The sequence below is a fragment of the Myotis davidii genome, unplaced genomic scaffold (genome assembly GCF_000327345.1).
Source record: "Myotis davidii unplaced genomic scaffold, ASM32734v1 scaffold96, whole genome shotgun sequence".
NCBI lineage: Eukaryota > Metazoa > Chordata > Mammalia > Chiroptera > Vespertilionidae > Myotis > Myotis davidii.
In genome coordinates this window covers 6,489,022-6,515,863 of record NW_006289416.1, presented here as the reverse complement: position 1 = coordinate 6,515,863, position 26,842 = coordinate 6,489,022, and the positions used below count along the sequence as shown (strand labels likewise).

The 26,842-nt window shown below is 52.5% G+C and overlaps 1 protein-coding gene across 3 annotated transcripts; it reads right to left on the bottom strand.

Annotated features, from left to right (window-relative positions):
- Positions 1–25,657, bottom strand: PQLC1 (PQ loop repeat containing 1). Of its 3 annotated transcripts, XM_006761894.2 has the most exons (5): positions 25,410–25,657; positions 21,135–21,268; positions 17,152–17,205; positions 9,077–9,293; positions 1–1,785 (listed from the first exon to the last, which is right to left on the bottom strand). In XM_006761894.2, the coding sequence occupies exons 1-5, from the start codon at positions 25,610–25,612 to the stop codon at positions 1,578–1,580; spliced, it is 816 nt and encodes a 271-aa protein (XP_006761957.1). In that variant the 5' UTR covers positions 25,613–25,657; the 3' UTR covers positions 1–1,577. The 3 variants fall into 3 exon arrangements, with proteins under 3 accessions (XP_006761957.1, XP_006761958.1, XP_006761959.1); XM_006761895.2 differs by lacking the exon at positions 17,152–17,205; XM_006761896.2 differs by lacking the exons at positions 9,077–9,293; positions 17,152–17,205 and having other exon boundaries at positions 1,582–1,785.
- Positions 25,658–26,842: the final 1,185 nt, after the last annotated feature.

Here is a 26,842-nt window from a genome sequence, read left to right as displayed (position 1 = left end):
TCACTGTGCCTTGGGCCCCACACGGACTCCATTCATGAGGCCATGCTTGGTCCTCGAGCAGTTTATTGATTTAAAGTCGCTGTATAGACTGAACCCTGAGCATCCCCACACATGGCACATCCGGTCAGCACTACAGTCATTGATATTTTAATTTAGAGGCAACTACTGCTACAGACATCTCCCTTCATTTTTAAAAAATAAGTGTTTTAAAGCATCTTACAGGCCAAAGAACTAAGCAGCATCCTCAAACATTCGGGAGTTTTTGAGGAAAACTCGGGAAGAGGAAACAGCTTCAAACGCTTCTCACCGGCCACCGCAGACACCTCAAGAGCTTTGGCACCAGCCACAGACAGTGCTGATAATGCACAGAGAGCCACCCCTCCACCCAGCAGAAGGGAAAACAATGCCTGTGGGAGCCACACGGAAGCATCTGGAACACTTGGCCTTTGGGAGCCTGGGAGCTGGTGCAGGGCTGGCCTGGCTGAGATGCTCATGTAATACTGAAAGGGGAACAAATGGGACTAGTGTCAGACCAGTGACCTCACCACCGCCACACGCAGCGAACATGGAGAGCCATGCGGACGGGAGACGGCGGGCAGGGATGCCCATGCCAGGCCACCCCACCACCCTGGAAGGTCACTTCAGGCCCATCCGCTCATTGTGGGGCGGGGGGGACGCTCAGCGTGTCCCCGTCCTGGAAATGACACCACAGGCTGTGCTGCACATGTACGCACCTCCCAGGAAAAGGGGAAAAAAAAACCACGCGCAGCCCGCGTGGCCCACATGGGCGCTCGCACCCTGCCATACCCTATAGGACTCATGGAGAGAACTCCAGACTCTGGTTCCGACACCCCTGAGCTTGCTCTGGCCAGTGCCCAACTGGCACAGACATGGGCGTGTCCCCTCGCCCCCAGTGGGAGGAGGCCAGTGTAACAACAAGGCCTCTGGACCCCCTACCGAGCCCAGGCAAGGGCTGAGTCCTGAGTACCTACGAGGAGGCCGCACTGAAGGTGCCCAGGCAAGGCCACTCCAGCCAGATGGACCAGGACATAGGTCATGTGTGTTGGTGTGGCTTCCCTTCCACGTGGACACAAGATCCCGGCCACATGCTCTGTGCCCGGCCCATCCTGGCACAGGGTGCCCCCTCCGCATGCCGTCCAGCAGCACGTCCATCCTCAGCTGTTCTGACCATGGGCCCTGAGGTGCTGGGCCCCAAGCCTCCCAATGCTGCTTCTCATTCTGCACCCCGGGCCCGGGTTGACGGGACACGTCCAGGCTGAGACAGAGAAGCCTCCCCACGACCTGTCCTGCAGAGGCCTGCTCCACCGTCTTCCAGGTTTGCAAGCGTCTCCCAGGTTCTGCAGGTGCCCTGAGAGCAAGTGAGAGCGAGACCTGCTTTTCCATCACCTTGAAAACATCCACAGCCCTGCCCGTAGGGGTGAGGCCGTTCTCCAGCGAGTGAGTGCAGACACGGCACTCGGGCCCACCTGTCCACCATCCCAGGGGCCCACGCAGGACGACAGGTGGCCAGCGGTGCCTGCAGCCGGCGGTCATATGTCTTTGTCCTCCTGGCTGCCTCAGAGGGCCTTGGCACTGGTGGAGTGCACTGCGTGGGGGGTGGGCTTCGGGGGGTGGCGGGAGAATGCGTAGGCCTGCGCCAGGATGGCCAGGTCCACCATCACCTGCAGCAGGCCGCACACGGAGAACTGCAGGGGGGCACCATTGAGCAGGAAGTATGCCATCTTGAAGGTGTCACCACTTGTCCACATGAGCACCATCTTGATGCTGTGGAGACACAAGCCAGGGTCAGGGGGTAAGCCAGGGCCAGGGGGCCAGCCAGGGTCAGGGGGCACCCGGGCCCCAGCCTGTCCCTCCCAGCCCTCCCACCCTCGCTGTGAGGTCACTGTGTGTGTGGGCACAAGGACAGGAAGCCCTTCAGCTGGAGGACCCTCAACCTCCAGGCAGAGACGGGGCCGGCACAGGGCAAGCCCACAATCTCACAAAGGTCTGTCCTTCCTGGCTGCAGACACACCTGCTGTGGGCCCCTGGGGAGACGAGGGAGGGAAGACCACCACCTGCTCCAGGGGCCAGCCTGGCAGGGGCAGCAGCACCCAAGAACTTCAGGAGAGCAGCCCTCAGCCACAGGGACCCACAGAACTGGCATCAGAGGTCGTGGCTCCCGCCTGGCTGTGCCCTGTGAGCTGCAGGAGGAGCCTGGCTGGGAGGGGGTGGCTCTCTCACCTGGAGCTCCTCTACCCTGGCCCATGGAGCCCCCGGCCAGGACCTGGTCCATAGCTGTGGCAGGAAGTGCATGGATGGAATGATCCCAAAGGTGCAGTGTCAGACACCCTAGGAGGAACCTGCACAGCACCCCACCCTTCACATCTGCTTTGTCCACACTGAAATCAAAGTAGAGGACAAGAGCACAGCACCCAGTCCCCACCGCAAACCGTTAATGCTGGACTTTCCTCCACAGAAACACACACCCCCTTATCGACTCCGACACCCCGCTACACCACTTCGCAATCTGCAGGTGTGCTGACTGCTGCATGCACAGCTAGCACGCTCAGTTTTATGGGAAGTGTGTTCTGCAAACATCAGTACAAAGACACATCTGCATTTGTCTCTCCTTAGGTCTCCAAAGTTGGGCTCACACTGGGGCCACTCACATGCCGGGGCACCGTCGGGGAGGGGCGGGAGCTCATCCCACAAATGCAAATGGAAGCAAGTGCTGGGCCATCAGCTCCTAGGAGCCACCAGCCGCAGCCCTGGTCAGACAGTCAGGGGCCATAAAGGGGGCAGACTGTGACCTGAGCCAGACCTGACAGGGGCCGGGTTTGCTCAACAGCTAGAACTGAGGCTCCCAGGAAAAAGGCAGCCACCCACCAGCACCCTCACGCGTACGTGCCGAGCACTGCCCCGAACAAGACGAGGTGGGCTACATGGCTTCCTTTTCACAGAGGAAACTGAGGCACAGACAGGTTTAGCAACATGCCTGGCGGTACACAGCTAGTGCTTCTGGAGGGGCAGGAGGGGTAGAGGGGGCAGCGCACAAAGCTGGAGGGGTTCCAGGACCACCTGTCACTGTCCTGGGGCTGCCTGCCTGGTGCTGGCTGGTGCCTCTGGGCCCTGAACGCACAGGTGCACTCCTCACCCAGGCAAGTGCAGACGTGAGGTCATCGCTGGGGCTGCGCTCTGTCTGACACACAGGGACATTTTTAGCTGCCCAGACGCCTCACCTGGCCTCAGCCCTCAGTCAGCCACTGCGTGGGGACAGGAACCCAATGCCTTGCAGAGGCCCCTCGACCAGCTGCCCACGTGAGGGCTCAAGAAGGACAGGGGCACAGCAGCCAGTCAAATATTAACGAAGTTCCTCCTGCTGGGGTCCCTGAGAATCTGTTCAACAGGGACTTTCACCAAGCCATGAATTCTGCTCTTTCTGACACGGGCGTTATATAAGCCTCCCCTCAGTGATGGTGTGGATGGATGGATGGATGGATGGATGGATGGATGGATGGGCAGGGCTCAGAGGCTCTGCTCTCACTGCTCAGCATGCCAAGGACGTCCTAATGGGCACTAAGTCCAGACCTGGCCACTGCAAGCGGCTGTGTTGTCCTGGGCATGGGAGTCCACCCAAGGAAGCCCCCTCCAGGGAGGAAATTCAGCCACCACAGGTTCCCACAGTGCGGGAAGCCCACCCCAAGCACAGACAGCCTTGCAGAGGGGGCCAGTGTGCGTGGGAGGGGGAACTGTCACCTTCCAGGCCCAGGCTGTTTTCCCAGCTCAGGCTGGTGACCTGGGAGCTGTACTCTCTTGTCTAGTTCCCCTCATAACGTCCCCAACTCCAGCTGCTGGATCCTGCACCTGACCTTCCCCTCTCCCCCACCCTCCCACCATTTTAATCCCTGCTCCCATGACCTCATTCTTGACCCCCATTTTGCCTCCTCAACTGGGCTGCCAGATCACTATTCTTAAAATACCTCTCGCCTCATCCCATGGCCTGTCCAGCAGCCAAGATAGCGCCTCCCAGACCAGTGCCCAGGAGATGAAAGCCAGACGCCTGCACCTGTCGCAGCTTCCTCACAGGCGCCTTCGGCTCATGCCCACCTCCCAGGGGCCTCGGCCTTCCGCTCCTTGCCACCCATCAAGAGCTCTCCCAAAACTGAAAATCCGCCCAACACATGTGCCAAAGGAGGTCTTAGTGATCCTGGGTTACACAGTGGGCTCTTGGACTGAAACCTTTGGTGCTGCAAAGGAAAACGTCAAGAAAGTGCAAAGATGAACTTCAGGATGAGAGAAAGTATCTGCAAATCGTGTATCTGACAAGGTTCTAGTATCCAGAAAAATCTAAGGAACTCTACGACTCAATAATAAAAAGACAAAGAGCCAACTTTTAAAACAGGCAAAGGATCTGAATAGACCTTTCTCCAAAGTTGCATAAATGTCCAATAATCACATGAAAAGGCTCTCGGCAACCTTAGTCGTAGGGGACATGCAAATGAAAAATCCATTAACCCCAATGCGCCCCAGGCACTGGGATGGCCAGAATGAAAACGTGAGTGGGGATGAGGTTGTGAAGGTGGGGAGAGACCAGAACCCCAGCCACAGCTGAGCTGGCGGGGATGTCAGACGGTACAGCCACTGTGAGAAACAGTCTGGCAGATCCTCGAATGACTGTTACACAGTTACCATGGGACCCAGCAGTCCCAGTCCTGGGTGTATCCCAAGAGAAAGGAACACGTTTGTCCACACAAAAACGTGTACACGAATGCTTCCAGAAGCATTATTCACAACAGCCAACAGGTGGACACAACCCAGAAGCCCATCACTGGAGATGGACAAGCACAGTGTGGTCCGTCCATGCAGTGGAATATTACTCAACCTCAGAAGGGAATGCAGCACTGAAACATCGCACATGGGCGTCATTACACAAACGGGGGGACGCAGACACAAAGTCCAAGCTCTGTGTGATTCTGATCATATGAAGTGCCCGGAACAGATGAACCTCCACAGACAGATCATGGTGGCCTAGGCCGGGGGAGGGAGGTTTGGGAGCAAATGAGGCTTGATTCCTAATGGATTCAATATTTCTTCCTGGGGTGATGGAAATGTCCTAAAATTAGACTGTGGGGATGGCTGCACAACTCTGTGAAAATACTAAAATCCATTAAATTGTACACTTTAAATTGTATGGTGAGTTATATCTCAATAATTTTTAAAGAGTTCCAGGGTTTTTGTTGAACTCTAATTATTCCAGCCCTCCTCTTTATTGGGCTGCTGACTGGGCTGTGTGTGTGTGTGTGTGTGTGTGCATGTAGTGTGTGGTGCACACCCTTAACCACACACATGTGTAGAACATCCCCACTCACCTGGCCTATTATGTGTCAAGGAGGAATAAAGATATACGCCTGGGGACAGAGAGGTAAGGCAGACAGGGCCCCGCCCCAGGTGACCTGTTCCATTTCCCAGGCAGCAAGACTCCAAGCTGCTGGCTCCAGGGTTCAAGGGCAGTGCAGCAAGACCAAGTGAGCAGGTTCCCAGAAATTTCATTAATTAGAAGGTGAACCAAATACTAGAACTAAAACTAAAAATAGACAAATCCACAATTATAGTTGGAGACTTCAACATCCCTCTCTCAAAAAGTGATAGAAAAACTAGGCAGGAAAGCAACAATCAGAACTTAACAACATTGACACAAATAATCTAATAAATATTTAGCGAACAGCCCAGCTAGCGTGGCTCAGTGGTTGAGCACTGACCTATGAACCAGGAGGTCACGGTTTGATTCCCTGTCAGGGCACATGCCTGGGTTGAAGGCTTGATCCCCAGGAGGGAGCATTCAGGAGGCAGCCAATCAATGATAGAGAATCACTGATGTTTCTCTCTCTCTCCCTCTCCCTTCTTCTCTGAAATCAATAAAAATATTTTTTAAATTAAAAATAAATTTAAGAGAATTATAATCATACAGAGTGTGTTCTCTAAGCATAATGAAATAAATTAGAAATAATGGAAAGACCAAAAAACCTCTAACCACATGGATATTGTCTAAAGAATCTATAGATCAAAGGGAAAGTCTTGAAGTAAACATATGCATAGTTATGAATGGTGAAAATAAAAATAAAACATCAAAGTTTGTGAGGCACAGCTAAAGCAGTACTGAGAGGGTATATATAGCATTAAATGCTTACATTAGGAAAAAGAAAGTCTTATATTAATAAATTAAATAAAGATAAGAGCAAATATCCGTGCAATGTAAAACAGAAAAGTCAACAAAACAAAGAGCTGATTCTTCGAAAAGATTAATAAAATTGACAAACTTCTAGAAAGAGAGATATATATAGGGGTGGGCAGAAGTAGATTTACAAATAATACAAGTAAATAATACAATAATTAATAAATAATAACACGAGAATAAAGTCTGTGTTCCACATGTTAACAACTATAAACCTACGTTTGCCAACCTCTATAAATTACCAGTAATGGAACAGAGGGCAAATCTGCAAACATCAAGAAGACAAGAAGGGAATATTATGACCAACTCTATATACTTAAATTTGACCACATGGACTAAATGTACCAATTCCTCAACAAGTCTAAACTACCACAGCTCACCCAATATGAAATAGATCATTTGAATAACCCTATAACTCTTAAAGAAATTGAATCCATAATTTAAACCCTCCCCAAAAAGAAATATCCAGGTCCTGATGATTTCATCGGAGAATTCTAGTACATGCTTAAAAAGATTAACACCAATTTTGCACTATTTCTCCCAGAAAATAGAAGACATGCCAATTCATTTTATGAAGATAGTGTTCTCTTAATACCAAAGCCAAAAAAGTAACAGAAAAAGAAAAACTACAGGCCAATATCCCTCATGAATGCAGACACAAAAATCCTTGACGTATCAGCAAGTAGAAATTAGCAATTTATTTATTTATTTATTTATTTATTTTTTGTTTGTACATCGTGACTAAGGGAACTTTATTCAAGGGATGCAAGGCTAGCTAAATATTTGAAAATCATCAATATAATTATGATCGGCTAAAGAAGAAAAATCACACGATCATATCAATCAATGCAGAGAAGGCATCTGACAAAACTCAACACTCATTTAATATAAAAAACTTGCAGAAAAACATGACTAGAGAACTTTCTACACCTAGCATTATACCTAACGGTGAAATACTGAATGCTTTCTCCTTATGGTTGGGAAAAACACCTCACCCAGTATCACTGCTCTTGTTAAACACAGTGCTGGATATTCTAGTTAGTGCAAGAAGGCAAGAAAAGGAAATAAAAAGCACACAGACCAGAAAGGGAGATATAAAACCATCCCCATTTATATATAACTAAAGGCCCGGTGCAGGGATTCGTGCACATTGAAAGGAAATTAATTAGAAGGTGGACAGCAAGGCGGGACTGGGCGAGACAAGCCAGACATGCCCTGGAGCCAACCTCCCGTGGTCCTTCCCCAGCCGGCCACATCTGGGGCAGTGCCAGGGCTCGAAGAGCATCTGTGGAGTGACTGGGGTCCCTCTGGCAGGTGCGGTCCCTCAGCCTGGCCTGTGGGGATCAGGCCAAAACCAGCTCTCTGACATCCCCCGAGGGGTCCCGGAGTGCAAAGTTGCTGTCACTTGGCAGCTCCTGTGTTGAACATCTGTCTGCTGGTGGTCAGTGCGCGACATAGCTACCGGCAGGTCGGCCAATCAGCCGGTCACTTAGCCTTTTATATGTATAGATTGTTTACATAGAAAATCCAAGATCTATAAGAAAACTCCTAAAAATAATGAGTTCAGCCCTGGCTGGATGGCTCAGTTAGTTGAAGCATCATCCCATACACCATAAGGTTGTGGGTTCAATTCCCAGTCAGGTTACATACCTAGGTGATGGGTTCAATACCCAGTCAGGGCATATATGGGAGGCAATCGATGAATATTTCTCTCTCACATCGATATGTTTCTCTCTCTCTCTCTCTCCCACTTCCTCTCTCTCTAAAAACAAGCATTATAAGCATGTCCTTGGGTGAGGATATAAATAAATACATATATACATACATCCTATATAATAAAAACCTAATATGCTAAGTGTCCGGTCAGCTATTCAACCAATCAAAGCATAATATGCTAATGATATGCTAAGGCCACTCAATCGCTCACTATGATGTGCACTGACCACCAGGGGCAGACAGTTGACCAGTAGACCAGTAGCTATGACGTGCACTGACCACCAGGGGATAGGGAGGTTAGCTTGCTGCTGGGGTCTGGCCAATCAAGACTGAGCGAGACGGGCCAGACACTCCCACAGTCCCTCCTCAGCTGGCCAACCTCCCGCATCCCTCCCGGGCCCCAATCATGCACTGGTGGGGTCTCTCGGCCTGGTCTGTGCCCTTTTGCAACGGACACCTCGGGGGATATCGGAGAGCTGGTTTTGGCCTGATCCCGCAGGTCAGGTTGAGGGACCACCCCCCATGCACGAATTCGTGCACTGGGCCTCTAGTACATACATAAAATATTGAGTTCAGCAAGGTGAATGATATAAGAGAAGCATACAAATTAACTGCATTTCTATACACTAGCAAGCAAATGAAAAATGAAATTTAAAATGTAATACCAAGTACAGTTGCTCAAAAGCAAATGAAATACTTTGGTGTAAATTTAATACATGTTCTGGACTTGGATCCTGAGAGTGCATCTCATGACACACCCCACCAATGGCCGCACACCTCTGCTACTGTGAGCAGAGCCTGCTGCCCCCCATCCCTATTCCACACTCAGCCCTTCCTTCCACTCCGAAGCTTCGGGCTCAACAATGCGGGAGGAGCAGCTCTCCGATCCCGTCACCTGTTTCCGGCTCAGGGGAGGGTCTCAGCTTCTCACCTGTCACACACAAGCACAATGCTCACGCATCAAGAGGTCAGTGGATCAGTGTGTTTAAACCTAAACTGCTCTCTAACTGGCTGTTTCACAAATGTAACTGAACACAAAGCAGCCAGATTTGTACCCATTTGACTTTTACCGAACATATGTGCACCTGGTGCCAACGGGGACAGCTACAGTGACATGTGCCCACCCACCTCATGCCCTCCGTGGACTGGTAGCGGTGGTTGCGGTACAGCTGCGGCACACCCAGCATGGCCTCGGTCAGCACGGCCAGGAAGCCCAGGGTCTCCACAAACAGGGCTGAGTCGATGGACAGGTATGTGATGTAGCCTGCGATGCCCGTGAAGGCCAGGACACACTGCAGGTAGTCCGCAAAGCTGCTCCAGTGCCAGAAGTGGTGAGGGTCAAAGTCTAGAGGGAGAGAGACATGAACCAGACTTCAGGCAAGATCAGTGTGAGGAGAAGGATGTGAAATGAATGAGGAGATGAAGGTCAGTGTGACTAGCAAGATGTGAACTAGGTGAGGAGGTCAAGATCACCATGAGGCCCCGCCGGCGTGGCTCAGTGATTGAGCATTGACCTATGAACCAGAAGGTCACAGGTTCAATTCCCAGTCAGGGCACATGCCTGGGTTGGGGGCACAATCCCCAGTGTGGGACTTGCAGGAGGTAGCCAATCAATGGTTCTCTCTCATCACTGGTGTTCCTATCCCTCTCTCCCTCTCCCTTCTTTTCTGAAATCAATAAAAGTATATTAAAAATAAAAGATCACCATGAGGAAGATGAATGTGAGCTATGAGGATCCAACTGTTCTCGACCAAGGAACTTCTGAGGAAGACTTCATACAGATATTAACTCGGCAGAAAGGATGCTAAACCTGCAACTCATCCTAAAATAGTACGGATACTCAGGTAGTGCAGGATCACTCCAGAACCTCTGGAATCTCTTTCCTGGGTTAGAATACCCACTCTTCCCCTCCACAACTTTAGATGAATCATGTATCTCCATTTCTTTAGCTGTAGAAGAAGAATAATGCTACCGAGCGATTTCGGGTTGTTTTAATGATTAAAGTAGTTAATCTTCTGAATCCTATAAAGTGTCCAGCCCATAATAAAGGTCCTGCAAAGATATATAATTATTACCACTACATCCTGAGTTGATAGAATATTACCATTTGCTCCACAAATGTGTCCTGCAGAAACCAAATGTGGAAGAACTCACAGAAATCAAAAATTACATTTAGTTGATGGGCTGTGGCAGGTCCTGGGGACAGAGGCAGCTTCAGGGACAGTCAGGGAAGTGGAGGGGTGTGACGCGCCCAAGCCTGACCCGGCCCTTTGGTTTGCAGAGTCTGCAGCCAGGGCAGCTCACCAGCAAAAAGGCCCAGCAAGGGCTGCACGGGTGGGCGAGGACATGAGGTGCCAGGCCTGGCCGTCCCGGAAGCTAGGAAGAGCTGGAAGAGGGCATCTAAGCTGCACATGTACCATGTGTCCCAGGAGGCACTCAGCCGGGAAACAGGAGAAACAGAGCCAACAACACCCAAGTTGTCTCACCACTAACTGCATCACAAACACGTGGAACCCACGTCCGCCATTAACCACACGCTCCAAGCCACACCAGCCTGGGCCATTTCTACACGTGAGAGAACAGCTTTCCTTCTGGATACTCGCCTCCAGGGAGGGACCCCTCGCTGAAGGCACCCCCTTCACCTCCTCCGAAAGGCATCTGTTCTTCCTTAGGATGATCTTGGGCCACCTGGGACCCCATGTCTGAGGACACCTGCTGCCCGTCCCCCCCCCCCCCCCCCGCCCCATGCAGGACGAGGAGATCTCGTTGGAGAAGGTTCTCAGGGGCATTTGTCACCACCCAGCACCTGGGACCTCGAAGGCGCAGAGCTATTTTCCACACCAAAGGGCTCCGGAATTAGAGACCGTTCCATCCCGACGAAGGAAGAGGTCCCCTCAGAAGCTCAGACTCTCATCCTGACGACAGTGCAGCTGGCAGAGCTGACCCCTGGGCCAGGGCTCACGGGGGTATCTACTCTGACCATCCCCAAAGGGACAGCCATGTCCCTCAAAACCAGCCCCACACGGCAGCCCACAGTGAACAGGTGGTCTGGGGATGAGACACCTGGCTACTGGGTCCATGGCCGGCCCCTCACGGGCTCGGACCCCGTACCGGCATCGGGCAGGCCGCTCACACCTACCCTCTCATTCCTCCTTTAACAGAGGGAGAGTGGGGGCCTCGAGGTCAGGCAATAGGCCCCCCACTCCCCAGGATGCCATCTGAGATCATCGCTGAGCACCTCTCTAAATGGACAATGAGGCCACGTGGCAGGGCTGGCCGTGACCTTGGGGCCGAGACCCAGGATAGGGTGGGAAAGGGGCACATCTGGGGGCCATGCCTTCCTGAGCCCTTGGCCCCACCCCTCCAGCTGAGCCATCGGCGTCTCTCCATCTGGGAGGCCCACCTGCAGGTGCGCGCCCCCTCTCCAGAGGGCTCCTATGTCGGCACCTGGAACCCCAACAACCCAAATGTGGGGGACACTGAGGCAGAGCCACTGGCCAGAAGGGACACACAGGATTTGAACCTGAACCCTGATGCACTGCCCCTGCAGATCCAAGGATGAGAGGACGGTGTATGGTGCCCCGCCAGCCGTGTGACCTCCCTGAGCCTCGGGATGGCAGTGCCCGCCCGCCCTCAGGGGCCCTGTGGAGGCTGTGTTGTCACATAATTCAGATGGAGGTCGGGACCCTCACACAGCCCTCAACAGCAACCCTGCCCGCACACCTCAGCCTCTCTGAAGGGGCCACACAGACAGGTGCTGGGTCCCCAGGCAGTAGTGTGACCCCTGCAGACCGAGGGGCCCCCAGACGCTGTGTAAGGGGCAGGGAGGACAACACAGCACGAAGCCCGTCCCTCAGAACAGCAGCTGGGTGTCAGTACCGGTCAGCTGAGGGCCAGTGTGTCTCTGCTCGACATGCACCCCAAGCCGACGAGAGCGACAGAGCCCCGGCCGCTCCGCTCCGACGGGCAGGGGCAGAAAACCCCGTCCACAGGAGCTCCTGGCCTCCCAGGTGGTTTCCGGGGCTCATCCTCGTTACAGCTTCAGGAGTTAAACCCACTGATGACACAGGTTATGCAACCGCTGGGCTCCAGACCAGGCAGCCCACCAGCACCCCCGTGTGGCCTGTCCCCATCAGTTCAGGCAAAGTCTTTCCAGCTCAGAGAATGACATCCCTCCAGTGGTCCAACCCTGGTCACGGACAGAAAAGGCATGGCTGTCCCACAGTGGCAGCTCTCAGTGGCCATGGCAACGACAGAAACCTGCTGGAGACAGTGGGGCCTCCAGGTGCTCCCCTTTCGCAGCAAGAACCCCCTCAGGCGTCCCTGCTCTCACAAGACCCCTATAGGCGCTGAGAGTGCAGAGGGCTCAGGCCCCCACAGCCCCCTCCTCTCTCACAGAAGCTGTCTGTGGACCCCAAGCCCCTGTGCCCTCCCAGCCCAGCTGGCCCCCAGGTGCCTGGAAACTAGGGGAAAGCTGCGAGTGCTGAGGGCTGTCCTGAAAAGGCCACCAGAGAGGGACTCCCACACCAGGCTCCATGGCTCCAAGTCGCCTCTCAGGATTGGGACCAATAATTAGGGCAGGCCAGCTGGTAACCACGTGGCCGGCAGCTCTCTCTTAATCAGGGGCACACCCAGGGAGGAGGACAGGCACTGGCTCCAAGAGGGCCTCCCATCACTGCCCCATGACCCCATGCCTCCTGTGGTAGCTGTGACACTCACACCTGCGACACAAGGTAAGAAGGGCCCCGTGCCAGTGTGAGACAGCCGCCTCCCGGAACTTGCCCCGCGTCTCATCTGTGAGTCTGAGGATGTGGAGGAAGAAGAGCTCCAGTCAGTCCTGAGTGCCTGGACCAGCTGTGGGCAAACTACAGCCCGCGGGCCGGATCCGGCCCATTTGAAATGAATAAAACTAAAAAAAAAGAGACCATACCCTTTTATGTAATGATGTTTACTTTGAATTTATATTAGTTCACACAAACACTCCATCCATGCTTTTGTTCCGGCCCTCCGGTCCAGTTTAAGAACCCATTGTGGCCCTCGAGTCAAAAAGTTTGCCCACCCCTGGCCTGGACCCTCACAGACGGGAGCCCACACCCACCCTGAACCTACACACACCTGGCACACAGCCACCTATGGGAGCTACCTGCCGACCCCGATAAAAACCACGGGGAATTCCAGGTGGTGAGGTGGGAGCAGCAAAAAATAATCCAAGTCCACTTCTCTGGGGAATCCGCACGGAAGGTACTGCAGGGGGGAGGGACCGGGAAGCCCAGAGCGATGGGACAGAGGAAGCCCAGGCTGGTGAAGGAGGAAGCCGCGTCACACCTGAGTCCTGGTGGCCAGGACTGCAGACCCCAAGTAGGCCACCCATCCTGGGCCCACGGCAGCAGCAAGGACTCCCACATTCCCACTGTCTGTCTGCTCAAACCCACAGGGACAGACAGGTGAATCTCCTAGGTAGGCAGTTCAGCAATGGAAGCAAGAGGGCACTGGAGGGTCTTGGCAAAGGGTCACCACAGCTGCGGAAATTAACTAAACATCCGGGATCCTGGAAACCTGAACAATCACCTCCCAAAGTGACAGCCAGGGGCAGTGTCCCCACCTGGAACCAAGGGAAACATCTCGTGTGTGCAAACCCCAGGCCCAGTTCAGACACGCCTCTGACAGCCGCCGGCCTCCCCTGGCGGACTCGGCGAGCAGAGCGCAGGGCGCTGACCCGCGAGGGCACTGAGCGCTGACGAGGCTGCTGGGCACATGTGCTCTGAGGGCAGAACACGCCCCTGACCTCAAAGGCTTGATGCAGAAGACAGAAAATATCCTGTTAATAATTGTTAGAGTGGTTACAGGATCACGTGAAAGTATTTTGGTAAAAAGCAGATTAACAGTAATTCACCAGTTTCTTTTCACTTTTCTAAGGTGCTGCCTGGAAACCATGCACAGGGCTGGCTTCCTGGCTGGCACTGCATCTCCGCTGGGCAGTGTTGTCCAGTGCAAATGAGGCGCCGACCGGCCAGCCCGGAGCTCTGCCCAGGTCATCTGGAAATCCAGGATTTGTAAATGAGGAAGTGCAAGGGCGGGTCTGACGGGACCCTTTCCTACGTAGGAGAAGCATGAACCTGCTGGGGCCACTGACAGCCGGCTGCTCTGGTGGGACATTCAGTGTGGTTACAGAGTGCAGTCCCCGCTTTTAAGAAACAGACACTAAGTATTTGGATGTCATCAGCATGGAGTCAGAACAGAAAACCAACCGAGAAAATCAACACCACCGACATTGGTTCTTTGAAAAAAATCAATAAAATTGACAAACATGTAGCTAGCTAGATTGACCAAAAGAAAAAAGATAGAGAAAGAGAGAGGAGACTCAAATTACTAACGTCAACAATGAACATCAGCGCCAACATCACAGAAATAAAAACAATTGCAAGGGAGCACTAAGAACAATTGTAATCCAACAGGTTAGATAACTTAGGTTAAATGGACACACACAAAAAAACTATTAAAACTAACTGGGGAAGAAATTGAAAAACTGAATAGGCTTATCATAAATAAAGAGATTGCCTTAGTATTTTAAACACTTCCCACAAAGAGAAGCCCAGACCCAGATGGCTTCCCTGGGTCATCCCACCAAACATTTAAGGAACTGATAAACTTGCAGTGAGCAATAAGTAAGCCCTGGAGATGCACTGTATAGTACGGTAAACACAGGCAGCAATACTGCATTATAATCATAAACTTGCTTAGAAACTAAAATGGATTATTCCAACCACTAAAAATAAATAGTTATGTAATGTGAAAGAGGTGCTAATTATCGCTACGATGGTAAGCATAACATGACACATAAATGTATAAAATTACATGTACACCTTAAATTTACACAATGTTGTATGTCATATTTCAATTAAAAATTTTTTAATAAAGAATTGATACCAATCCTTCACAAACTCCTCTTCAAAAAAAATAGAAGCAGAGGGAACAGTTCCCATTCCCCACTTATTGTATAAGACCAGTTCTATCCTGATACTAAACCCAAGGTCATCACAAGGAAAAAAGATCAGTATCTCTTAAGAACATGGACACAGAAATCCTCAACATATTGCTAGCAAACAGAATCTAGGGATTTTTTTTAAAAGATTATAAATCTTGATCTGATGGGATTTATCCCAAAAATGCCAGGTTGGTACAACATATAAAAATAATCACTATAATATCTATATCTATAATAATAAAAAGGTAATATGCTAATTATACCAGACGTCCTTCCTGACGAAGCAGGGCCGGAGGAAAGCCAGCCCGGGTCCTGGGTGCCTTCCAGCGGCTAGAGGAGGGAAGCAGCCCGGGTCCTGGGTGCCGGAGGGAAGCCGGTGTCGGAGGGAAGCCAGTGCCGGCACCGGGGGAAGGAAGGCCTACTCTTGCATGAATTTTGTGCACTGGGCCTCTAGTCTACACTAATAAAAGAGAAAAATGGTAATTGGCGTACGACGCTATCCTTTTCATTGGCTAATCAGGGCTATATGCAAATTAACTGCCAACTAAGATGGCAGTTAACTGCCACAAAGATGGTGGTTAATTTGCATATGTAGGCACAATGCAGGGAGGTGAAAGGGAAAGCAGGAAGAAGCCCCCTGCCACTGACAGTGATCAGAAACCCAGGGGGGAGCTAAGAGACATGATCAGAGAATCAGGCGCCTTTGCCACCCTGGCCAGTGATAGCAGGAAGTACGGGTGGAGCCAGCGATGGGAGCTGGGCACAGTCGAAGCTGGCAGTCCGGGGAGCTAGGGGTCCCTTGCCTGGGCCTAAAGTGGAGGCCACGATCATGGGGCCGCTGCAGCTGCAGGTCCCCGCTGCCCGGGCAGGACACCTCGGCCAGAGGCATTAGGCCTGGGCAGGGGCAGAGCAGGAGATCGCAGGGAGCTGGGGGTCCCCTGCCCAGGCCTAATGCCTCAGCCAGAGGTTAAAGGCTAAACAACTGTCCAACCGGTAGCTATGATGTGCAATGACCACCAGGGGGTAGATGTTCAACGCAGGAGCTGCCGAGCTGCAGTGACTAGGCAAATGTGGTTCTCGGGTGACGCACGCTGGAACCAGAGAGGAAGGAGCCCGATTCCGGGGTGCATTACCCAAGAACTGCCCTCTCGCAATCCAGAACCCCTTGGGGGGTGTCAGAAAGCCGGTTTCGGTCCAATCCCCATCTGCAGGAGGGACCCCGCTCACTCCACAAACGCCCTTTGAGCTACAGTGCTGCCCCAGGTGCGGCCGGCAGGAAGGGACTGCAGGTGGGTGGCTCCAGGGCGTGTCCAGCCAGTCTCACTGAGTCCCACCTCGCCGGCCACCTTCCAAATAACTTCCTTTCAATCTGCACGAATCCGTGCACTGAGGCACTAGTAGTATAATAATGGAATAAAGGACAAAAACCACATGGTCATCTCAACAGACACAGAAAAGCATTTAACAAACTTCAACATCCTTTTATGATAAAAACACTCAACAAACACAGAATAGAAGGTGCTTACTTAACCTAATAAAAGGCATCTATGTGAAATCCATCATGCTCAATGGAAAAGGCTAAACACCTTGTCACTAAGACCGGGAACAAGACAAGGGCATCCACCCAGATCATTCTAGCCAGGGTAACTAAGCAAGAAAGAGAAATAAAAAGCACTCCGATTGGAAAAGAAGAAGTAAAACTATTTGCAGATTATATGATCTTATATATATATAGAAAATCCTCACACATATTCACTACAAAGCTCTGAGACCTAATAAATGATTTCATCAAAGCTGTAGGACACAAGATCAATATGCAAAAATCAACTTTATTTCTACAAAGTAGCAATGAACAGTCCAAAGTGAAGTGTAGAAAACAAATCCATTTACCATGGCATCAAAAATAATAAAATACTTAGAATAAATTTGACAAAAGAATTCCAGAACTTGTGCTCTGATCATTTCTTTCTTTGTTTCTTTCCTTCTTTCTCTCTCTCTCACACAGACCCACACACAGAAAGCAGCAGGCTTCCAGGAACTGAATCATGCTTGAAAACAGCAGCTATGAGCTGGTTAGTTTACGGGAGTCGTGGCCACACTTGGTAAAATGAGTCACATGCATGGTCAGGATGCAAACACAGATGACAGACATGACAGGGACAAAGCTGCCATGAGATGAAAAACGGGAGTGAGCAGCCTCATGCAAGGGGGTACATACCCAGATATGACCGCCTGGGGGGCACTTTGACTTCCTCGTCCTTATTATCTGCAGCTACATTTAAAAAGAGAGAGAGAAACAGAAAGGAAGGAGAGACAAAACAGACGGGTTTAACGCAGATAAGCAGCTGTGTCTCTGGCCCTCTTTGCACTTCTCTCTTTTAAAAGCACTGGGACAGGAAAACCATAGATTTGGGTGTCTGTGCATCAGGAAATCTACCTTTGGGCTATTTTTCTCTGAACCTACCCTCCGTCTTTCCAAATAAGTGCTTGGAACAGGGGGAGGGAATTTGGGACCAAAAATGAAAAGTCGCCCATTCTCATTTGACTGCTAAGGTGGGAGGTGGTGTCTGCCGTCACCAGATTCTGCTTCTGCTCCCCAGACACTCAGCCGCGCGCAGGAGGCGGCCACACAGGCCCAGGATCACAGCGCCACCAAGAGGGCTGCCTGAGAAAGCTGTTTTCAGGAGACACTCCCCAAGAGCTGGTTCAGCACATGCCGGGGAGAAGCAGGAAGACACTGTTACATCCCACCGAGGCGACCAGCCCAGCAGCTCCTGACAGAGGGGTGATGATTCCTTCCAGTCGGGGGCACCCAGCTCCTGCCCCTCCCCTGCCAACAGCCCCCGCCCCAGACCTCCCGACTGTCACTGCCCGGGACAGCCCCCCAAGACCCTGGAAGACACCGCAGGGCAGAGAGGCAGCAGGTGGGGTCCCTGCAGGTGGGTCCCTGCAGGTGGGAGGTGGTGAGACAGAAGAATAGGACTCCAGTGAGTCACTTGATCACAAAGCAGAGGTGGATCAAAGGTTCTGTCATCTGCCCCAGGCAGTGGACTCACCTAAAAATGGAAATTGGCAAGTGAACAGCTAAAAGCAAATACCAGCCCAGCTGCCAGGACTGGGGACAGCAGTGGAGGGTTTCACAGCACCACGCAGGCTGCGGCCCCACGCCTCCCCTGCCTCCCTCCCCAGCACCGCCCCCTGGATCTGCCCCCTGGATCTTCTGGGCTCTGACGACCCAGAGTCATGTGGATTTTCTCAGCTTTTTCTTCTACTTTTTTTTTTATTATTATTTAAACCAAGTTCACCATTGAAAAGGAGAGGGGAGGGTGAGGAGTGGGGTGGGTACAGGTGAGAACTCAACTTAGTTCCCATGCAGTTCAAATGCAAACAGCCTTTTCCCTTCCCATGTCCAGGCCAGATCAGCCCAAGCCCAGCAGAGCTCTGCACGTGCTGAACAATAGGGCGCAGCAGGGCAGGGCTGTGAGGGGCACGTGGGGGTTCAGGGTGGGAAGAGGCACAGCGCACATTGGACCCCTCCCTGCGCAGCATCAAGCTACCTGAGGTTTCATGGCTGGAAAGCAACACGATCAGATCTGTGTTTTAGAAAAACCTCTTTGTGTGGGACAGACTGGAGGAGACCGACGTTAGAAATGTTTTCAACGATGCTGTCCTTCCACAAATCTGCCCCAAACCCACAGTCTCCTCTGTCCTCACTGCTCCCCACCAGGAGGGGTGTTTGTCCATGTCCCCAATTGTCGGGGGGCGAGGGGGGGTAGCCACACCCCTGCAGAGGGAAGCTGTATGATTTCCAAGACTAGATCTTTAAAAAGACACAGTATCTACCCAGTTCTCTCCAACACGCCACTTGAAACCTAGGCCATATTGTGTGGACACCCAGGCTACGTGAAGGGGTCACGTGTGGGTGGTCCAGCAGAGAGCCCACTGAGGTCCCAGCTGACAGCCAGCACCCACCCAGACATGTGAGCAAGGAGTTAATGAGAGAGAGAGAGAGAGAATAAAATAAATGAATGAATGTCAGGGCCATCCCTGCCAAGCTCTGCCCAAAATGCAGATTCGTGAAAACTCAGTTCCACTCATTCAACTTGTTGGCAAAATTCAACAAGTGGCTGGAGGACTGGGCTGCTTGCTGTCCTTGCTGTAAGTGAAAATGGTTCCCATTGAGAGCATGCCCCTCCCCCACTCTCACAGCCAGCAAGGGTCAAGTCCTCAGTCGTCCATCTGTCCGTCCATCTCCACCAGGTCTTCCCCTTTCCTCTCCTGTGACGCCATCGGGCCCAACTGACAATTCAGACAAGCCCCCTGAAGGCCCCACCTTAACCACATCTGCAAAGCCCTTTGCCACGGGAGGAGACACCTCCCAGGTTCCCATCTGCTCACCAGAGGTCACGTTTTACAGGTCAGACTCCAGCCCTGAGATTCACTGTTTTAACTCAGCCCAGTTAACAGAACAGAAATATCCCTGTTGGAAGAACCTACATAGAACACTGGAAATCAAGAGAAGTGATCAGATGGCCACCATCCCTCCATTCATTAAGAAGCCTTCTAAGGGAGGTCCCCCGAGGCACAGCGTTCTGCTCACGGTGCCCGCTGCCCTCTCCTGCACCAACGTGAAGACCTGCTGGCAAAGCCCCAGGGAAGGGGGGAGCGTGCACAGCTGAGGAGGCACGCCTGCATGTCAGCGAGGTCACACAAATGTCCAAGCTCAAAGGCCACACGGCCTGGAGGCACCCACACCTGCTACATCTGGCAGCCTACCTATCACACAACTTCAAACAGGTCACAGACCTGCTCTCAGGTTTCAGAGCCAGAGGCAGAGGCGTACAGCCTGGGCACACACAGCCTCTCCTCCCACCTGTGTGAGGCTAGGCTGCCCTGAGATACCCCCACACTGGCCCTCTGCGGCCAGCCAGGAGGTCGGTGCCAACGGAAAGATGAGGTTCCAAGGGACACAGATCACAGAGAGAAGGGGCAGGAGCCATGGGAGCAGAAAGTTCTTGTCCAAGAGAAATTTAAGGCCCAGTGCCTCTCCTCGTAATGGCCCTGTTCACTGAGCCCTGCTTCCTAGGCAAGGCCAGCTACACAGTCAGCTACATGGGCTCTGGGGTGACTTACCGAGTTACAACAGGGGGATGGGGACAGATCTGCAGAGGAGAGAATGGCATCAATAGGAAGAGAGCACAAAACATGCCAGCCTGGCCGGTGTGGAATGGTGGTTGGACATTGATCCAGGAACCAGGAGGTCATGGTTCAACTCCCAGTCAGGGCACATGCCTAGGTTTTGGGCTCGATCCCCAGCAGGGGGTGTGTAGGAGGCAGCCGATCAATGATTCTCATCAGTGATGTTTCTCTCTCTCTCTCTCCCTCTCCCTTCCTCCCTGAAATCAATAAAAATACATTTTAAAAAAACAAAACAACATAGGAGCTACACCAGGAGAGGAACCACTCACAGGGAAAGATGACCACCAGGAACAAAAACACGAGCAAGACCCCGAGTCCACAGACATCCCACACGAAGTGAGCTGTCACACTTCTAGCGCTCAGAAGAAAACCAGAAGGAAGGCTGATGTTCAAACAAGGCAGCCCGCCCAGAAGGCGCTTCTCCAAAGGAAAAGGCAGAAACAGGAAGAGAGTCTTCGCTCCGAGAGCCAGAGTCCAGCGGCGGCGTGGGCCACGCCTGCAGTCAGTGCTGCCCAGGCACGTGCACCCGGGTGGTGATCCACCTGCACCACAAAATCCTGGCTGGGGGGGCATTTTTAACAAGGCTTGTGCGAGGACCCCAGTGCGCTCGGCCATGGGGAAGGTGTTACGTACAAGCCTCACAGAAAGTCGGAGATAAAACGGCCTTCTCACAAATGTCCTCCTGACCTGGTCCAGCCAGAGAGGAGCCCAGCTGACCAGGCCTCTGTCCGATCCAGGCTCCACAGGCAGCGAGATCTCAGCGAAGAGCAAAACATCAGGACCAGGTAAGAGCTCGCCCACCCTCGAGGGAAGAAACGATCATCTTGGATTGTTTCACATTATAACATGAAAGTCACGTCCCATCCTGCAAACACCATCCGTGACAGTGTCATGTGGGGAGACAAGCTGCTGGGACGATGCTGAGCGGAAGGGGCTCTCATTCCACCTACAGACAAGTTTTGCTGTTTCGGTGGCTTTAAACCAAAGTTGCCGATCACCCACCTGCAAAGAAACGGCGTTTGACATTGAGCTCGTTGGCCACGCGGACTTCGGTGCACAGCTTCAGCATCAGCAACATGGTGACAATCATGACGATGCTCTGCCAGAGCAGCGGGGACTCGAAATGCCGTCCAAACCTGCGGGTGAGACGCCGCGGCTCAGGAGAATGCCCGCACCAGGGGCCTGGTCCACACTCCCCGCCCAGGACCACCAGGGCCGGACAGCCACCTCCCCTGCAGCTGCGAGTGCTGGGCTCCAGACTCCATGGTGGACGGAGCTGATGCAGAGGAGACGGGAGGTGGGGGGGTAAGGGGGAGGGCGAAGGGGCAGGAAGACCAGCAAGAGCTGAGGAGCCAGGCCCAGGTGAGGAGAAGGTGCTGCGGGAAAAGGGGTGGTCCAAGGGACTTTCTCAGCCAGAGCGGGAGGTCTGCCAGGGGCTGGTTCCTGCGCACCACAGCCCCCAGGCCTTCTGGCCTCAGTGAGCCATGGCCTCAAGCCCTCTCTTCCATAAATTGCAGCTATAACCCTAAGGCGGTTGGAGGACATTTCTAGTCATTTCTCAGAACTGGGCTCCCGAGTTGATCCAGAAGATCAACTCACCCAGAGGTGAAGGTAACACGAGGGACAGTGAAGGTTCCATGTTAGACTGAGCAGCCAGGCATCACAATAAAGTAAGTCAGATTAGGCACCCCTCCCTCCATCGTGCAACTTGGGCCATGATGTCAAAAGGGCCAGTTCCGTTTTCTAAATGTTCAACAGAAACAATGAGTGACCAGAGAAATGGTGGAGAAAATACCAAGTTTGCGCTTCTCCTTACACGACACACCAAGAATCAAATCTACACGAACTCAATGTTCACAGGAAAAACGAGACCATTTAACACGAGTGACATGGAGCACAGGTGAGTACTTCAATGATTTCAGGATGCAGGATGGCTGAACAAGAAGACAACATTTCTAAAAGCACAACTTTCCACAAATGTTACACACAGGACAAAATAAAGATGAAATAAAGTTCAACATCACTAACAGTTTTTAAAAGCCAAACAAAATAGGAAGATACCTTTCTTACTTAGGAAATTACTTAAAACTTTTTCTTCCTTAAATGCGGTTTGTTCCTTAAATAGTCTGTGCTGGCAGGTATGTCACCACAGCACTTTCTCTCCTGCCGAGCATGTGGGTTGGCACGGCCTCTTCTATTACAGAGAAGCCAGTCGAAGCGAGTTCTCCCCTGGTTGTTGCGTACACCTGCCTCACCCCGAGGGAAGTACACATTGCAGAGGACGAGCAATGTTCTACCAAATCCAAGCAAACGTTTCTACAGGGAACACCTTCTCTACCTCTCAAAATAACAAAATATATATAACGAGTGGAAGAGAAGTTGTGTTTCTACTTCTCTGTGTGGCCTGAGTGCTATGGCCATTAGTAGCAGAATGTTACCACATATCTGGTACCATGTTACTAAATCTTCAATACAGTGTTACCAGACCTCCAATACAGTGTTGGTGTCTTTTCAAAACGATGTTACTGCATCTCTGATACAGTGTTTTCATCCAATAAGGATGGGGCTTGAGAATTACCTCCATAAATGCATGAGGCTCTGCAGCAGCATCCACGCACCCTGGTCCCCTCCTTCCCCCTCGTCTCTACAAAATCACCAGCCTGCAAACATTAGGTACAAGATATCACCTAGTCCTTGTCCTGGCTTCTAATACCACAAAGGCCAAACCCTGTACATTGGCATTTTATGGAGTAGAATCTGCTGAATGCTAGTTTTGCAAAAGGATGGTAAGAAATAAGGGCATAGGAATTCCCCAAGTTTCAGAAACCCGGGTTTGCATAGTGTGGTCAGCCCCTCCTGTAGAGCCACTCATCCTGGTACCACAAATCTCTCGGGGCTTCCCAGAAGGACCGGAGCTCTGAGGACTGTGGTCCCAGCCTGCTTTGGGAAACGCACCCTCCAGTGTTGCTAACTGCAGCACTGTTCTGGTGTGGACCCAGTTCCCGCCTCGCCTGGAGCCTGCCCCTGTCCCTGACCTGTGCTCTCCCTCCCCACCGCCTACAACCTGTGTGTGTATGGTACAACCCACACAGTGCTTCCACCAGCGTGCAAACGGAAGAATCTAGCCCAGCGTCTGGCACATGGGAAACCCTCAAAAAATCTACTAAATTAAATGGACTGCTAACTAACCCATGAAGCCTGAGAGGGGCACAGGCGTGAGAGAAATACAAGGGAACATCTGCTTTGCCCTCAGAGCGGTGGGGTCTCAGGTGGGCAGAGAGGTGCACATCAGGACAAGTTGTAAATGGAGGCCTGCCCTCCTGCTGGTGTGAAATGCAGAAAAGTGCACCCCCAGGCCAATGCTCCCCCTCCTTGAGGAGGGACCAGCACCTCTGCCAGCCCTCCCTTCATCCCACATGTTTTCTCAGCCTTCCAGAATGCTGACTGCAGGCAGCCCTGTGTGCTCACATGGCAGCCCGTGACCCAAGGCCTCTGACCCAGGACAGCTCAGGATGCTGACTCTACGGGAAAGGACCAATCGGATGTACAGAAATAGACCTGCCAGTGGACCAAAGTTAGAATTCCACAAAGGCGCCCTATGCTGTGTGCGGAGAGAGCTCAAGACTTTCTCAAAGACTCAGGCCCTGTGGTGAAGAGAGAACATGGGGGCCCAAACACATTAAATGCCAGTTAAATCCAGAGGCACTGACAAAATGGCCTTCAAGAAGCTGGTTTAATTTCTGACTCCTCCAAAACAGGTACTGGGATGTAGATTAGAGAGCCTGTTTTCTTTTAGCAGTGTTGAATGACAAGCACACCGCGGGGCAAGACCTCTAAATGGAACCATTTTCCCATAAGGTAATCCAACCCTGGTAGTTCCCTCCCCGGTTGGAGAAAACTTATCCCGCCCCCACCTGACACCGTGCCTGGGCCCGGCTCCCAGCACCCTGTCCAATGGTCCAATGCGCTCAGTCAACAATAGTGTCAGACAATATGTTTCATCTGCTCCTGTTCAAGCTTAGCCTTCAGGTCAATTTAGCAAAGGAAAGCAAGGTGTTCCGCTGCCTTGAGGCCCCTCAGCCAAAGGGAAAGGAGGAATCTTCAAAATGCTGTTTACAACTTGTGCTAAACAAAAATGAGCCCCTGTAACCCCTCCCTGAAAAGTGGGCTCGCCAGGTGACAGACACAAGATGTGACTGACTCACGGCTCACCTTTTTAAAAACCCCAGACAGGAGCAAAACTAACACCAAGGAAAAGTGAATCAGAGTAGGCCGGGGCCTGGGCTGGACAGATGCACAGAGCAGACAGAACTTCTAGGCTCAGGACATTCGTATCTTCATTATGATGATGATTTGGGGGTGGGGGGAGGGTTGTTTATTAAAATTCATCTAACTGTACATTTGGAATGGCAATTTTATTTAATGAAAAATCATACCTCAATAAGATCGGCTTAAAATCAATTAGCAAAAAAGCATGATTACTCAAACAGTGACCAAAAGTCAAAAGAAGGGGCCTTAAGTCCTCCTCCCCACCTGGGCACGGGGTCTCCCCTGAGCACCCCTCCTGCTGACACAGGGGGGTTACAGAGGGGGATCTGGGACCACCCCGATGGAGGGAACGTTCCAGATTTGGAAACCTTAGAACGAAGCTATGAGACCTCTTCCCATTTCCTCTGGACATTCACCCTCCCAACTATGACTGGCTTCAGCAAGTGTTAAAATTAACTTCAAGTTCCTTACCGGAATGCAAATAATAAAAAGAGGAAGTTGGGCTGGGAGGAGCAAGAAAAAAAAATAGCCTCTTCAGTCTTAGCCAGAAAGTGGACTTCCTATTCAAAACATAAACAAAACCCCACACCACAGAGAAAACTGAAGGGGTGGCCCCTCCCACAGCAGCCCCCCAGCGCTGCTCCATCAGGCTCAGATGTCCCCTCCTGAGGGCTTCACTGGCCAGCCAATGTCCTTCCCACTGGTCACTGCGTTTTGTTCCTCACGTTCATTTACTCTGTTGTTTACTCTCCCCTGGTCCCCATACAAATTCCTTGAGGTCAGGGGCCTGGAGCTAAGCAACTGACAAACACCTGAGTGACAAGGCATGAACACTGAGACCTGAGATTACAGTGCGAGTCTCCACTCCGATCCCACCATTTTCCCTGGGAAATCAGCTCATCCATTTCACCACCTCCTTCTCAGGAAGTACAAACCCCTCTCCACCCCTGGCCTCCTCGGAGGAAGCCAGCTCTCGGGGAAACCCACAGTAAGAGAGCCCTGGCTTACCAGAAGAGGATCCGTAAAATATTGGCCACCAGGAGCACCAGGCACACGTAGGTAGAGAAGCCCTCGGCGTTCTGAGTCCTCCGGATGTCCCGGTACTGCGGGATGTAGGGCACCACCCCTCCGAAGACCATGGCCCCGGCCGCACCCCAGGAAACCAGCTGGTGCAGCGGGACCAGAAGCCAATCCAAGCCTTGAGCGTCCATCGCGAACCCCCGTGCCGCCCCGCCAGCGGGCTGGCGTCCACCTGGCCGTGTGATGGTATTATCGTTATGATTGTATTAGGATGTAGTGACCCCCATATTTCAATATTAAGTTGTAACCCTGTGTGAGACCCACAAAACCCGAATGTACTTTCCCAAATGAGTGAACGCCCAGAACTTGTACCCTAGACCGATATCGCACCAGTATAGCACACCACAGCCGGCAGCCACCGATAAGGACCATCGTGTTTACTCAGCCACATAACAGCCCCGGACTTTTGATACTCAGTGTCTCCTGCCCCAAGAGACTGCTGGGACGGGCGCCGGCGGGTCCTAGAGAGCAAATTGCGCCGGGGAGGTGGGGACCCGGCGCGGAAAGGTTGGGGCGGCCCGCGGTAGGAGATGCCTGCCTGACTGAGCCGCTTTTTCGGGGGCAGGTGCCCGCGTAGACGGTCCCCACGTGTCCCCGGGCGAGGGCCATGTAGACTCGGCGCTCGGCCACCGGGAGCGGAGGAGGGAGTCCTGTCATCGCCCCGCAGTCAGCGCGTGGCCTGGGGACCCCTCTAGTGGGGACAGGATTGTGTCGGCGGGGGACATCACCCTTCGTGGGGACCAGGGAGCGGCCCCCAAGTGACTCCAGGGGCCCTCCCACGCGGTCATTCTCTGGCGGAGTCGGGGCTCCATCCTAACCTAGGGGACACCCCGGAGTAGGATCAGAAGTTTGGGAGTCTCACGGGGTAGGGTGGGCGGCTCTTCTGGGGACGAAGCCCAGCAGCCGCCCAGGGTTCTCAGTGTTCCCGCATCACATACGGGATGCCTGACCACAGTGGGCCCCAGGGCCCAGGACCCAGGACACTGGGGCTGGGGCTGGGAGTGCACCGGGGCCCAGGTGGGTGGTGGGGCAGGAGGACCCTGTGTGAAGCCAGCCAACCCTGCCCTCCAGGGACCTGAGCAGGTGGGGCTCAGGGACCCCACGATTCTGTCTATAGAGGAGCCCTATGAGGTCTCCCCTCAACCAGGGCAGACCCTAAGCACTCCAGAAGGAAAGGCCTGGTGGATGAGCGGGTGGCCCCAGGAGCACACACCTGGTCCCCATCTTCCCCTCCACTCAGGTCTGGCTGCTTGCTTCCTACCTGGTAGGTTTTGTGGGAAATCCTAACAGTTACAGCCTGGCTAAGAGCAGCTCCCCAACAAGCCTGGTGTGATGGGGAGGGGGTGGGGGGCTGGAAAGAA

Excerpts from the sequence above, each read along its gene's own strand:
- PQLC1 (XM_006761894.2), bottom strand. The coding sequence starts at position 25,612 with ATGGACGCTCAAGGCTTGGATTGGCTTCTGGTCCCGCTGCACCAGCTG. Across the intron at positions 9,294-17,151 it reads CCCCAGGCGGTCATATCTGG|ACTTTGACCCTCACCACTTC; the intron begins GTATGTACCCCC and ends CTCTCCCTCTAG. Across the intron at positions 1,786-9,076 it reads CAGTCCACGGAGGGCATGAG|CATCAAGATGGTGCTCATGT; the intron begins GTGGGTGGGCAC and ends GTGTCTCCACAG.